At 34.9% G+C, this 14,601-nt stretch overlaps 1 protein-coding gene across 4 annotated transcripts in view; it reads right to left on the bottom strand.

The window, feature by feature from the left end:
- LOC143240134 (tyrosine-protein kinase JAK2-like) overlaps positions 1 to 14,601 on the bottom strand; it is a 144,190-nt gene that overhangs the window by 114,576 nt on the left and 15,013 nt on the right. For all 4 annotated transcript variants that reach the window (XM_076482077.1, XM_076482069.1, XM_076482097.1 and 1 more), the window contains one exon: positions 7,347 to 7,646. In XM_076482077.1, the coding sequence (XP_076338192.1) occupies positions 7,347 to 7,646 (300 nt within the window). The remainder of the gene's footprint in view (positions 1 to 7,346; positions 7,647 to 14,601) is intronic.

Genomic DNA, 14,601 nt, shown 5'->3' with positions numbered 1-14,601 from the left:
AATTCCAATAGTGGTACTGCTGTGATTCAGCCATTATGAAGATCCTCTTGAAGAAGAAGGAACATAAGAATCAGTGAATCAAAATATTCCCTTGATTGGTTCCACTAGTCATGCAAGGACCAGAGGAGGTGGTGTATATGAGCATGAACTACAGGAATAAGCAACTCCAGTGATGTCATGGTCCCCAAAAGCAATAAGACTTCTCATCCAGAATGAATAGGAGAGGCTTGTATCTTGATGACACACACCACTAGTGCCTGCAGTCAATAGGAGATGATTTGACCCAGCTGAAAAGGGAGTTGAATGTTGGGTGGAGGTAAGAAATGACTTGGAGATATTGGCAAGCCAACTCAAATAGACAGATCAACTCAAAAATTAAAGTTTGAGGTTAGGGCTCTTCCTGCAAGTGAAATAGCAGAAGCTGGTCATCCATGTAATGGTGGAATCACAAACCCAGTCTAGACAAAGGCCCTAACCACTCTATTTGTTGGAATAGTCAGAAAACCAAAGATGTTAATGAGGATTGATGATTGGCAGCTTCCACTCGATTCAATTAAATCTGGAATACCCTCAAAAATGGAAGAGTAAAGAAAAAGGTAGAGCAGAGGTCTTATAAAAAAGAAGACTGACATGGAAAAGATATCCCTACCCTACAATTCTCAACAGCAAATGATCGAAGCAAGCAGGGAAAGGGACAAAGAGTTGTACAGGCCATAAGAGAAAGTAGAAGATAACAGGAATCACTAGTAAAATCATCTAGTACTCTGTGTAGTGTTCCAAGAAAAGAAAGCACAGAAAAAGTTTAGGCAAAGTTGAAAGAATTGAGTAATGGAGAGAAAACCAACCTCAAAAGGTCTGCCTACACATTGAAAAAGAGACTCCATGGTCTGTGTCTCCACAAAGGGGAAGAAAGAATGATGTTATACCATAATATAAGAAACACAAAGGAGAGGAGAACAAGACATAATATTTCAGGAAAAAAGTGGATCTAATATCAAGAGAAGAGGAGGGGGGACATAATACTCCTTCAGGTTAGGTTTATTGAGGAGGAAAGAAAGAATGCCATATGACACAAAAATAACAGAGAACACAGGTGAGAAATGAAGTCTCCATAATACAAAGAAACCATAAAATTTTCTTCAATAAGAAAAGAGCTTCCTGAGGCATAACCAAAAGGTGGAAACAAATGGTCAAAGTCATCATCCTCTTCACAGTTCCCTTTACAATGAATGGATGGACACCAAACCTCATAAGTGCATAGTGGAACCTATTACCCTACAAGTTAAAGATACATCAACTTGAAAATCCATATTCAGTAGGAAAAGGGAAACAAAGTCTTTCATTCTACTGCAAACTTCTGTAAATTGAAAAATTCAAAATACATCTAATAAGTTCAGTGCCAAGGAGAGATAATTATCATCAGTGCAAACACACAGATAGTTGAGGTTTCACAACTCAGGGCTAAAATCAAGGTATCTGGGTCCCTATATATCTCACATTGATGATTAGAGCTACTGAACTGCAATGTCACAAATATATTTTTGTTTTGATCCCTACCTGTAGCCATAAGCTGATGGATTTTGCACCACCAGAATCACAAAAAAGTAAACAACATAGAAGCAGACAAAATTCCTCTTCTACCTGAAGAAGTAAAAAAAAAATGACACCCCAGGCTAATAATGACACAATTATGGATGCCATATTCAACCAAAGGAACAGAACTAATATGGTCTGGAATTACAAAAATGTATTCTCCCTCCCAAATAAAGTGAGCAAGAAGTATTCCACTTGCTGCTGGAATTATGAAGAGAAGTAAAACTTGTACTCAACCAAAGGCCCAGGGTGGAATCACTTTTCACTTTATGTTTGGAATTATGAAAAGATAATGGATCTCCTTCCATTAGCAATATATGAACCAACACTGATCAAAAAGAATGGTCATGTGTAACTCAACATGATAGTTTAGGGTCAAATCTGAAGAAAAATTACAAGTGAGCTCCCATAATGGCTGGTAACACTTCTACTGATACCTGGGAAAAACATCCAGAGACCCTAGTAGCTGGGTCCCCAACTTTGCATTCTTCTTCAATAGTGGAAGAACACACTAACATCCTGGAGAAATAGCCTCTGTCAACCAACACAGTGACTATTAACTGGGTGTTGTAAAGGACTCTTTAGCTCCATTAATAAAATATTGGGGATAATGTGCATTAAGAAGACCCAAGTTTAGGAACATTTCTTCAAAAACAATGCAATAGGCAGATCAAGTTCCCTATATTTTTAAAACCAAACTGACCATAATTTATTTAATTCAATGAGTAGTGGTCCAAGATAACACCATCTAGACACTTACCAGATGGTATTATGTAACCTCATTTCCACAGAGCCTATTGCAACCAGCAATAAAAGTAATTAAATTGGTTACTAGTGTGAAATTGAATTGAGAGAAGCACACCTGTCTGGGCAATACTTACCACAAAATGGGATCCAGTGAAAGCAATACATAAGGGAGTCTGAAAAATAGAGACAGCAGTTGTTAAAAATGGCTATAGAGTAGGAGAACTACCAGAAGATAGCTGCCCAAGCATCTAAAGGATGCGAGAGAAAAGCAGTTGAAGTATGAATGCTGGGCTGTAAAATGTTCCCACTGGATAAATGAAATGGGAAGCAAAAGACAAATGTGCTAAATCTGACGAGATGTAACTTGGAAGATATCTCACGTGTAAAGACCAAAATAAGCAAAAATGGATATTTAGGAATCCACTTCTAAGGAAATGAAAAATCAAGGGAAACTGAAGGATTCCAATGAATACACAGTCAAAACAATCACCATAAAAGGAACTAAAATGGGTCACATAACACTTCCAGGCCTAACAGGACAAAACAAGTTATCAGATTACAACAAACTTCAGAGGTGAAAAAAGATGTCAAAAAATTGCAGTGATGGATGTATCTCTTTCCACAGTTACCAGAGACACAGGAAGATAGGACCTATTAGGTTATAGCAAGACCAAAGAGGAGAGAGAAAGTTCTACAAATGTGCCAATAACTCCAACTTATGACATCAACATGTCAGCAACCAAATAAAATATACTTCCATCAAGAGGCAAAAAACCAAGGTGAGCAAACATACAAGAGAAGGTACAAGGTCTATCGATCTCATCACATAATAAAACAGTAAATTTCCCAGCTTGAACCATAAAAACAGGAAGGAGGAGAAACTAAATAGATCCCCCTTCCACCAACAAGGGAGAATAATATTCAAAATGGACAAAGAAAAGCCCCACAATACCACAAATCCAAATAATTAATAAAAGAAAAGGAGTAATATTCAAATCAAACTCATGAGAAGCTAACTTAGTAAGGAAAGTTGTCAGAAAACAGAATCCAAATTCTCCCCAAAATCAACAACTTCAGAACTCCTAGGAGAAAACACAAATAGGCAAAATAAATTGCCAAGCACACCATATAATGAGCTTTAATAAAAACAAAAAATTATAAATTTCTGCACTGCACTGTCATTTTCAACAAAACACTCCACAGCTAAGGGGTTAACTGCCCTTGGCAATATCTCTCTAGTGACACTCTCCACCTATGTCAATGTACCATTTATCTTGGTACTGGATATAAGCACCTAAATTCAGATAATTTTATCATTTTTTCAAGACTTACTCAATCTACAGTTTCTGACACTAGTTCTTAGAGGGAGGAAAGAGTGGGAGAATATGAGATGAGGTATTATTATATGTTAACATTATCTTCCACAACATACTTACCTCCTCTCACACTACAGCTAAGAGTCCCCCATTGAGAAGACGGATGGGTTAGTGAGAGCATTATCCCTACTTAATCTGTTCAGTGCTGCAGACGATTGATCCAAAATGGCGTCACGAAAAAAGTTACAAAATGAAGAAGCATTAGAGTTGTATTGTAGCAGCTGAAATACTTAGCAGTCAATAGGTTAAAGCATCTGCACAAATCATGGGTGTGTCAACAGAAAATTGGCATCTTAAAAGGGGAACTGCACTACATCCAGAACATGTATTCTCTTCACCATTTCAGGGTTGAAATAAAGGTGTCTTGTTGATGGCTAGGACAATTGAACTACAACATTTTATATATATACTCATGAGTTGATCTCAACCTGTAGCCATAAAGTGCTGCATTCAAAGCCACCAGAATCATTACAAGAAAGTAAGCAACACCAAAGTGGGCAAATCTTCATCTCCAACTGAAGAAGTCTGAAAGACTACACCCCAGACTCATAATTAAAGGATTGAGTTTGCCTCACTCAACCAAAGGAAACAAAACTCATCTAGTCTGGAATTATGAACATTTATCCTCACTCCCAAACCATGTGAGCAAGGAATATTCCACTTGCTCAACCAAGGATCCAAGGTGGGGTCATTCTGCATTTGGAATTATAAGTAGTAAGTGGACCCTCTTCCAAGAACATCATACTGAACCTACACTGATCAACCCAACTGGAGAGTGTAGTGTCAGATCTGAACTGTGAACATAAGTAGGCTCCCACATAGGCTGATGTCTCTTCTCCCACCATCTGTGAAAAACATCCAGTGACTGGGTAGGAGTGCTTCCAACTTTGCCTTCTTGTCCAAGAGTGGAGGAAATGCACACTAACACTTAGGAGAAAATGTCTCTGTCCACCACCCCAGTGACTAGAATCCGAGTGGGGTAAGGAATTCCTATATCCATTAGTAAAATCTCAGGGTTAAAGTGCATTGAAAAATCCTAAAGAACTTTGTTCTGGAAACAGTGCACTAGGTTAACCAAGTTCCATTAACTTTTTAAAACCAAACTGACCTCAGTCTATTCAATCCAATAATCTGCAGGGACAAGCACAATTCTCTTATGCTTTATTCATAATAGTCAATCAGTGGTGGTCCAGCATAGTACAGTAATACCACCTAATCAACTCTTAGATGATCTTGTGGAACACCTCATTTCTACAAAGCCTGTTGCAACTTGTATAAAGTATATTAACATAGTGGTTATTAGTGCAGAATTGGTTTGATAAAAGCACACTTGCCCAAATAACACTTACCACAGAGTGGGATTTTGTGTAAACAATGTAAGAAATCCTGAACAGTAAAGAGATAAGCATAACAGTGAAAATAATCATCCCTCTAGGAGGTGGTTAATATAGCTACAAGGGTGATTAAACACCCATACCCTCAGATGATAATACTGTCAGCTCATGTAAATAATGTGAGATAAAAGTATTGGTGGAGTCCACATACCAGACCACACAATGTCCTCCAGAAGGCAATTCAAATGAGCTAGTAAAGACATAGAAATGAGACTAATCTGATTAGATGTGGCCTGATAAAAATTATCTGCCTTCAAGAAGAGTTCAAAATGAGCAATATGTAAAAATTTCATTTCCACCTTGCCAATGTAATAAGGGTAAGATCCTGGGAAACTGAATGATCCAATGAATAAAAATTTGTTGTTTAGCATCTCTAAAAGCAGTGTGGATAACAAAACCTTTAAGACACTCAGTGGATATAATAAACATATAAAATGTGATTGGTCATAAAAGTAAAAAATAGTGATGACTCAATGAAAAGGATTTATCCCCTTCTGTCACTAACAATGCCTTGGGGAAGAAGAATCGATCTTAGGAAATAGAAAGAACAATAAAACGTCCTGTGTACAACCAGTGCAAAACACTCCAACTAGCAGTGTTTGTAGCCCAATAGCAAGGAAAAATAAACCTTTAAGTAATGGTAATACTTTGCATATGAGGCTAAGGTCGCAAATGGAAAAAGGAAAGGTTATCAGTATCATATGACAATTAAACGAGGTCCAAAACAACAAACAGCAAATGCTAGAAGCTGTAGCAAAAACTTTTGAAAAGTAATGGAGCCTAAGTCAAGTATAGTCACTTGATTATATTTCTTAGCACAAAAGAGCTTAGTGGTTAAGCTAGCACTGTCATAGCTGGGTTGGGCTTAAGAAGACCCAATGAGGTAACGAGGCTGAGAGACTGAATTCTTCATCTACAAAGGAACAGTCCCATACTCTAGCTATCTAATAATATATCAGCCCAAGAAAGGTCAGTAAGCAAAAGATAAATAAATATTAGCATGTTAAGAACAAAAGTAGAAAATAAAAAATCCCCAAGATGGGAGAACTGATTTAAAGGATAGAAGTACAAGCTACAAAAAGACAGACTTAAGCTCAGGAAGAATGTGGCAACTGAGAGTCAACACAAAGTAGAAACAGAAAGAATCTGCAATAATGCAACAAAACAAATAGGAATGAATGAGAGGAAAAATATCTAACTAGTTGAGATGCATGCAAGAAATTCAACTCACGAACCAACAGAAACAAGAATAACAGAACAGATGTCTGAATTACTGAAGCAGCAAAGGACAAAAATGAATGTTACCTAATCTTCATCAGAGATAGAAAAACCAGAAGCATAAGTAGGTTATAGAAAGAACTAGTCAAAGATGACCAAAAGCAAGGCAGACCCAGCAGCAGTTACAAAAGCAGGATGCTACAAATCTTGGATCCAAAATAAAGTGGGTTGAATAAAATCAGTCAGGTAATTTACAATTATAATAATATTGCTCACTTTCAAAATAACTCCAGCTGCTATGCTGTCAATCAAAGAAAACACAACTCTTATGGAGAAAACTATAACCTCAGGAAACTTCAAAAACCTAGATATGAAAAATGGCATTCAATAAGATCCATGAAACCAAATTAATGAATGTAGTAATATGATTTTATATAAATAGGTCTTACATGTCTGTTGTATTTAGGCCTTGGTCCTTTTTGCAGATGCATTACCATACTATTGGTGTAGAAGTAGATATTACCATCTAAATATTAAGTACAGGGTGTTTGGAAAGTCACTGTGCACTTATTTATTTATCAACAGACATGTTTCAATAAGAATACAGGAGGTAGATATGAATGACAATTATAAACAATGTTGAAAGTGACCCCTGTTAGCATCAATACAGGCTTGGATCCTTCTTATTTTGTTTCTAAACACCACTATCAGTTGCTGGTTTAAAATAGACTGAATGAATGCTGTTTTTGCTGCTTTCAAACTGCACAGTGACTTTCCAAAGACCATGTATATGTATGTGGGGGTGTTTTGCTACAAATATTGTGGCATGCTCAAAAACATTTTGACAGTGATAGCTATCTATTCTATTTTATTGATTATGCTTAATAAGCATTTGTTAAATAATTACTCACACACTGTACATTCTAAGGACTAGTAACTTCAACAAAAATGATTATTTTTTACAGTAACAAAACCAAAATGTGAAGAATGACTCTCATAACATTTTCATCAAACTTACCTTTACAAAATCAACATTTTGTTTGCTGTTCTGCCAACACTGCAACAAAGCTTTATGTACTGGTCTGCTTATCCAGAATTTGTTTTTCCTAAGGTCTTGTGGCAAAAACTCACAATAATTTATTTTCTTATCCTGAGGTTGCATCTTCTGCACAAGCAGATCCCTTACCATATCTGTAACAGCCAAACCAAGGGCTTTCTCAAAAAAATTTTTTTTGAGCACTTCGGGTATTTTTCCAGAAAGGAAGTCACTCCTCATCTGATGAAAGTAATAGTTGAATGTATTTTCATCTGTCAATGTCTGGTAAAAAAGAATGTTAAAAGTTCATAGTAGCAAAAATATATGTACACAGCATAAACAAATGACAGAACAACATTTTTGTTGAAAAATGTGTAAATAATTATTAAAATTTTATTTTGCATTGACAAAATTATGTACAACAGTTCCTAGGAAATTTATCACACATTTTCAACTACACATCTTTCACTTTAACACACATTCACTCAAATCCTAAGTGTATAACATATTTTACTCTGAACAAAACTTGATTATCCTTTTACAAATACTACATAATTTTTGCTTCTAAAATAGAATTAAATTTACAAAGGCAATCCTTGCATGAAATAATATCGACATTGTATTATCTATTCAACTTCAAAGTTACAGAAGTTGATTTGACTACAAAATTTAATCTAGTACTTCAGTGCTTTTCATAGGCCACTACTACCATTCTGGGAAAAAAAAATTTAAGAGTGCATCTTCTGAAATGTCTTATCACATTCACATAATTCAGTTCAAAATGTTACTAACTCACACCTATGTTTTGTTTCTAATTCAAACCTTCTCAGAAACTTTTGTCATTGTTTAGTTGGAAAACAATTTGATATATGTGATGGGCATAGTCATAATGTCTAGAACTATGGAGTCTCCAATTTTTGAAACATAAAAAACAAATTAGGATATAATATATTTCTTAATCTGTTTATGTGAATAAGTTTTTCAGTCAGTTATTGAGTAATTAGTACATGATTTGGTGAATTTGTCCTTTACTATTAGTCTGTTAGCTTATTCAATGTCATGAATATTCAGCTTGAATTTACATGACAAAATAAAGATACAAAATCAGTGGGTAAGCTGGATGTTTTTCATGTGTAAAGTTACACAATTGGTGAACACTGGTTATATTAAACAGTAGAATATAAAGATAAAGTAAAATCTAAAGATCTTAGAGTAGATTGATCCAAATCCAACTGATTTTCATGAATGGAATGGAAGGCTAAGATATCTGAAGACATGAAAGATGGCAAACATTCATATGCTATCACTACTACTTGGACCTTAAAACACCTCTTACAATAGTCTTCATACAAATTATTCCACACTATGTTATTAGAACTAGCCAAACATTGTTTCTCTTTCCATATTTCAAACTTATGTCCAGAAAGAGCAACAAGTGCCATCAAATACATTAAAAACAGACAGAAAGACACTTGTCAAATATTAAGATGCAGTATTTTGATGTTGATATATAAATCAAGTGCCCTCCACACTACTTAAAAGAATTTGAAGATATGATAAATGAGCGTGTAAAAGTATAGACTGCAGAGAAGAATGAGCATAACATGCCACAGAAGGAAAACATTTCATTTCAGCTTGAATACACTGCTGCTGTAGCTAAGTTTTGGGACTTTTAATTAAAAATTCTTAAAGTTTAGACAATAAATGAAAAACCCAAAGTAATACAGAAACTCCAAACATTGAAACTATTGCTAATAAACATTCCTAAGACAGAGAATGCATGTCTGATTGGGTTATGTAATTAAAACCATTTTTGGAAACAGTCTCTTATATACAATTACTTCTATATATGACATGTGAATAACCAGTCAACAGCTTTGAATGCCACTAGACTGGTTTACTCAGCCATATGAATCTCTGAAAATATTACTACATTCTTTCAATGAAGATTTCAAGAAGATAGGATGTGTCTTTAGTCTGCTTAAAATTTTATATTTATTCACCCTAAATACATCTTAGTTACTAAGCTTAACAAATCACAGTAGAATTCTATGGTCTCAGTATAGTCATTTATGATTTTTTGGTTATTCAACTGTTTATATATAAAACCTAAAAAAACAAACTTTTGCTTGATATCCTCCTCATGTGAAATTTTAAAAGACTTAGCAATCTATGTCAAGCAACAACCAAGTTAAAAGTTCATAGCATGTGTGTTTTCTTATAGCAAAGCCACAACAGGATATCTGCTGCATCCACTGATGGAAATCGAACCCCTGATTTTAGTGTTGTAAATCCATAGACTTACTGCTATACCAGCAGGGGATGCAAAGTTCATAGCAAAATAGACAACTGTTTGCTTTACTTCTTAATTTATTGTTTGATATTTTAAGAAATGCATGTTTAATAATTTATTTCTAAGTTCTCATAATCTACATACATATATAATGTATATTAACTGAAATGTGACTGTGTATTACAAAATACTAATCCACTAAAACACAGCCAAGACAGGGAACACTAGAGGTCAGTTTTATATTACTGAATATGTAACATGATTGTACATGCACCACATTAATTCAAGTTATGTAATGTTAGCTAGGCATGACTGAAGGGACAATGAAAAAAAAAAATATATACACAGAGAGAGAGAGAGTTGTGAAACTTAAGCTACTTAGACTAAATATTTGTATTTTTGTGTCATAGTATGTAGTCATGCTATCATAGTGAAAGCATAATCTATATTTCCTAATTTTTTTATGATGGTTATAAGGTTAATCAAGTGACAAATTAGACCCCACATAGATAGAGTATAGAAATTAACAAAATATGAAATCTTACTGAATACAAACATTTGAAATGTATTTAGGAGGTTTTACAAATTATACAAATAATATCTGACAGTTTGGGGACAAAGAATAATTGTTTTTAATCATAACAGGAAATAACTTTGCATTCAGATTAGTAACAAAACAGACTCAATATTTTTACAAGCAAATCTTAAGTAAAAATATTTCCTTAAAATTCCAATTATTTTGTACAAAATACTTGTAATATTTATTAAAAGTCTCTCAAATTTTGTAAAAATACACATGCTGCATCAAAAGTTATAAAGCTGAAGACAAAAGAACTCAGTTTAGTTTATATCCATTAGTGAATAATTATTATCTGTATTTGCTTTGAAGGCCTTAACATAAAATATTTGGATTGCCAACACAATTCAGTTTTATTGAAGCATAAAATGCTTAGTGTCCAAACATGTAGATGAAGTCAGGTATATTATGCCAAACCTGTCACAAAAGGGTAAGTAAATCCATTAATATTTAACTACTTGAATCATTTACACCTATCAAGTATTCATCAGAATGATCTTTCAATGTTTTGCATATATGTTAAGTAATAAATATGCTAAAATATTTTATTCTCTAGCTGTCAGGTACAAAAAATGTAGAAATAAATAAATCTTTTTGCAACAGCTAAGAATGCTATTGTTATATGGTCTCCAATCCTTAATTCAGAAAATATTGTCATGTTTATGTATATAATTATATGAATCATAAAAGCTTATTAGGTTCATTTATTTCATTATATTGTTCATTCATTGTCTCACATCTGTGCCTTTAGTTACATAAAGTCAATTACCTCTTTCAAAATTATATATCAAGCTTCAAACACAGTGATTTTCTTTGTGTAAGGTGTTACTAAGCATTATGGTCAATACAAGATTCACAAGGTTAACGTTTTCCTACACTGAAAATGTATTTCCAATAATATTTACCTTCTCTCATACTTACAGCTATTACTAAACTGCCAGGGTTCCTTCCCTGTGTTCATCTAAGTATCTGTCTTATTTGTTCTCACTTGTTCCAGTCTTTTATACCCTGCTTAACAGCCCTTGGTGGTATCTGTCTAATGACATTCTCCACCTAAATAAATGCATATTCTATCCTGATCATGTCTATAAGCACCTCATGCAGACAATGTTATCACTCTTTTTTGAGATTTTTGAGACTGATTCATTTCCAGTCTCTATCTAATGCAAACTCTTATTGGGAGGAAGGGCAGGAGTGTAAGATGAGGTAATTATTATTGGAAACAAATGCATAACCTCATTCCCACTTATAGCTAGAATTCCACATTAAGAATGTAGTGGGGATAATGAGAGCATTATCCATATAGACAGCATCTGCATAGGTCATAAATGTGTCAACAAAAGATTGGCACCCTAGTGGAGAAACAGCATTACATCCAGAACATGTATGATTGTCATCCTGAACTTGGGTCTGAAATTAAGCGGTTTTGGTCCCTATATTCAACACTGCTAATTTGGACAACTGGACCACAACATTATGTTTATATATACTTATGAGTGGTTCCCAAACTGTAGCCATAGAGTTATGCATTCTGAGTAACTGAACTCTCAAGGAAAAATAAGCAACAGGAAAGTAAACAAACCTTCTCCTCCACATGAGAAAACCCAAAACGCAACACCACAGATTCATAATAGCATGACATGAATGCCTTACTCAATAAAACAAAACAGAACTCACCTGGCCTGGAATTATGAACATTCATCCTCATTCCCTAACAGTGTGTGCAAGGTATACTCCTCTTGACCCCAGACTTATAGGGAGGACACAGAACAACTATGCTCAACCAAAGACCCAAGATTTGACCATTCAGCATTTGAAATTGTGAGGAGATAATAAACATCTTCCATGAACAGTATACAGAAATAGAAGGGCAATGTACAACCCAGTCAAATAACAGTGTATTAAATCTGAACCAATATTACAAGAAAGTTCCCATGTAGGCTGGTGCCACTCCTATCAACATCTGGGAAAAACATCCAGAGACACAAATAAGAGGGTCTTTAACTTTGCCCTCTTCTCCAAGAGTGGAGGAACTCACTATTACAATATGAAGAAAAAGCCTTTGTCCACTACTCCAGTGTGCACTGAGAAATCCTGAAAAACAATGCTCTGGAAAGAATGCAATAGGTGAACAAAGTTTCTTAAATTTTTAAAAGCAAACCAGCCCAGATTTATTCAATTCATTGATCTGCAGGGACAGGCAGGAACCCCTTACATTTTACTCATAGTAATCCATGAGTGGTATCCAACATAGTACAGTATTACCAACTGGTCAGCTCCTAGGTAGTCTTATGGAACACCTCATTTCTACAGAATTTATTGCAATCTGTACAAAGTATATTGAATTATTGGTTGCTAGTACAGAATTGGTTTGGTATAGGCATACCTGCCTGGGCAACACTTGCCACAAAGTGCAATTCTGTACCCAGAAAGGAAGCAATGAAAAGACTCACCCCTCTGTATAATCAAGATGAAATGGTTAATAGAGCTACAGGGGGTAAATAAAACCATTAAGATGAAGATACTGCCAGACAATGCAAATACTGTGAAATAAAAGTACTGAAGGAGGTCCACAAAATGACCTCCAGTAGGCAATTTGACCAGAGCCACTAAGGACATAGAAATGTGACAAATCTTATTACACATAACTCACAGAAGAATCTTTGTCTTCAAAAAGAGGCCAGAAGGAAAGTTATTGTCTAGCATCTCTAAAGGCATTACAGCAGGTAACACAAAACCTTTAAGAACCTCACTGAATATGACCACAATCAAATACTGATTACACATACAAATGAGAAATAGAGATCAGGTGAAATGATGAAATAGTGTCATTGGTAAGAAGAACTGGTCTAAGGACATAAAGAAAATGAGAAAGTAGTTTGTGGACAAACTGTGCAATTCAATCTGACTAGTGATGTCTGTAGATCAGCAGCCACAAAAAATAAACCTTTAGGTAAAGAAGATGCATGGCATATAATGTCAGGACACAAACAAGTGTCGAGAAAGAGCCTGCATTGTAATCTTAATATACCTGTCAGGTAACTGGAATGGTCATTTGGGAACTAGGACACAAAGCTCCTTGAGGAATCCAAAGAGTACTGAGGACTTAAAAATTATGTAGTCACAATAATCAATGGGTGTGTGTGGAAGATACAAAACTTCTGCCAAAGAGCCAGGTCAAAAAATGGGTCATGGTTGGCACTTCTACCTAAAATGTGTTCAACCTCCTCTCTGTACACCATTGTTGGTGTGCATTTCATTTCCACTAACAAACTGTCATCTCAGAGTAAACAAAAACTGAGAGAGATAAATAGCAACCTTAGAAAATAAACCCTGATACATTGTGAAAGATTGTGCATAATCTCCATGTCTGAAACTTGAGTTTCTGGATAGCCAAGTACACCAAGGCAGGTAAAGGCTGCCTCACAAAAATAGCTGAAAAAGAAGCAGAAGAGATGGATACTCTTGAAGGTACTGCAGAAGCAAAAACTAGGGTGTAGCAATCAATTTGGTGCTATCAACAAGACCTAAGAATGTATTGGAGCAAATGACATTTAGAACCCTGTTAACATACGAAGAGAATGCCTAGAGTTGTAATCATATCCTGTCTTGATGGAGTTTATCCATTGTCAAAGCCCAAAGAAGAGGTACAAGTACAGGGCAGAGACAGAATTATAACCCCCTGTAGGAACTAAAGAATTCAAGACTCCAACGACAGGAGAGAAGAATGTACAGTCAAAAATTTAACAAATGGGTATGCTGACAAGGAATTCAACTCATCATCAATGAAGTTAGTATCTTGAGAGTATTCCAACAAAGTGAAGTGAAACAAAAATACAATGGTGGATTTTAGAGTTGAAAGACTAAACTTGCTCTCTGTCCATCAGAAGACAAACTCCATCTCAGAACCATAAAATGTGAGAAGCAGAAGTGTTATTTGAGAGTCAGAAAATGCTCCCACCTGTTGATGGTACGCTGAAATCACGAAGTTCTGACATGTCGACCAAAACATAACTATCCCTTCACATAACTGAGAAACCTTCCAGCAAAAATCACAATATCTACAGATAGAGAGAAAACTTCTGATCTGAAATACATAATAGATCAATTAAGAGAAATAAAGAAATAATACATTTAAGCATGACTTTAATCAATTTTGTTGTGTGTGGCCTAAAACCCTATTGTTTCACAGTTGTGTATATTTTACATGGTTGCAATATATTTCTTGTACTGCATATAAATACAGCATTTTCAATATGCTTTTGGTAACAATAAATCCAATCTAATGTTGAGTTATAATACTGATGAAATACTTTAAACACAGTAGCTAACAGAAAATAGAAAAAAAAATTTAGTTTCATACCGTA

Source organism: Tachypleus tridentatus, chromosome 2 (assembly GCF_004210375.1).
Source record: "Tachypleus tridentatus isolate NWPU-2018 chromosome 2, ASM421037v1, whole genome shotgun sequence".
Lineage (NCBI taxonomy): Eukaryota > Metazoa > Arthropoda > Merostomata > Xiphosura > Limulidae > Tachypleus > Tachypleus tridentatus.
Note: the sequence above shows the minus strand (reverse complement) of the source record. Positions and strands in the feature narration are given on the sequence as shown.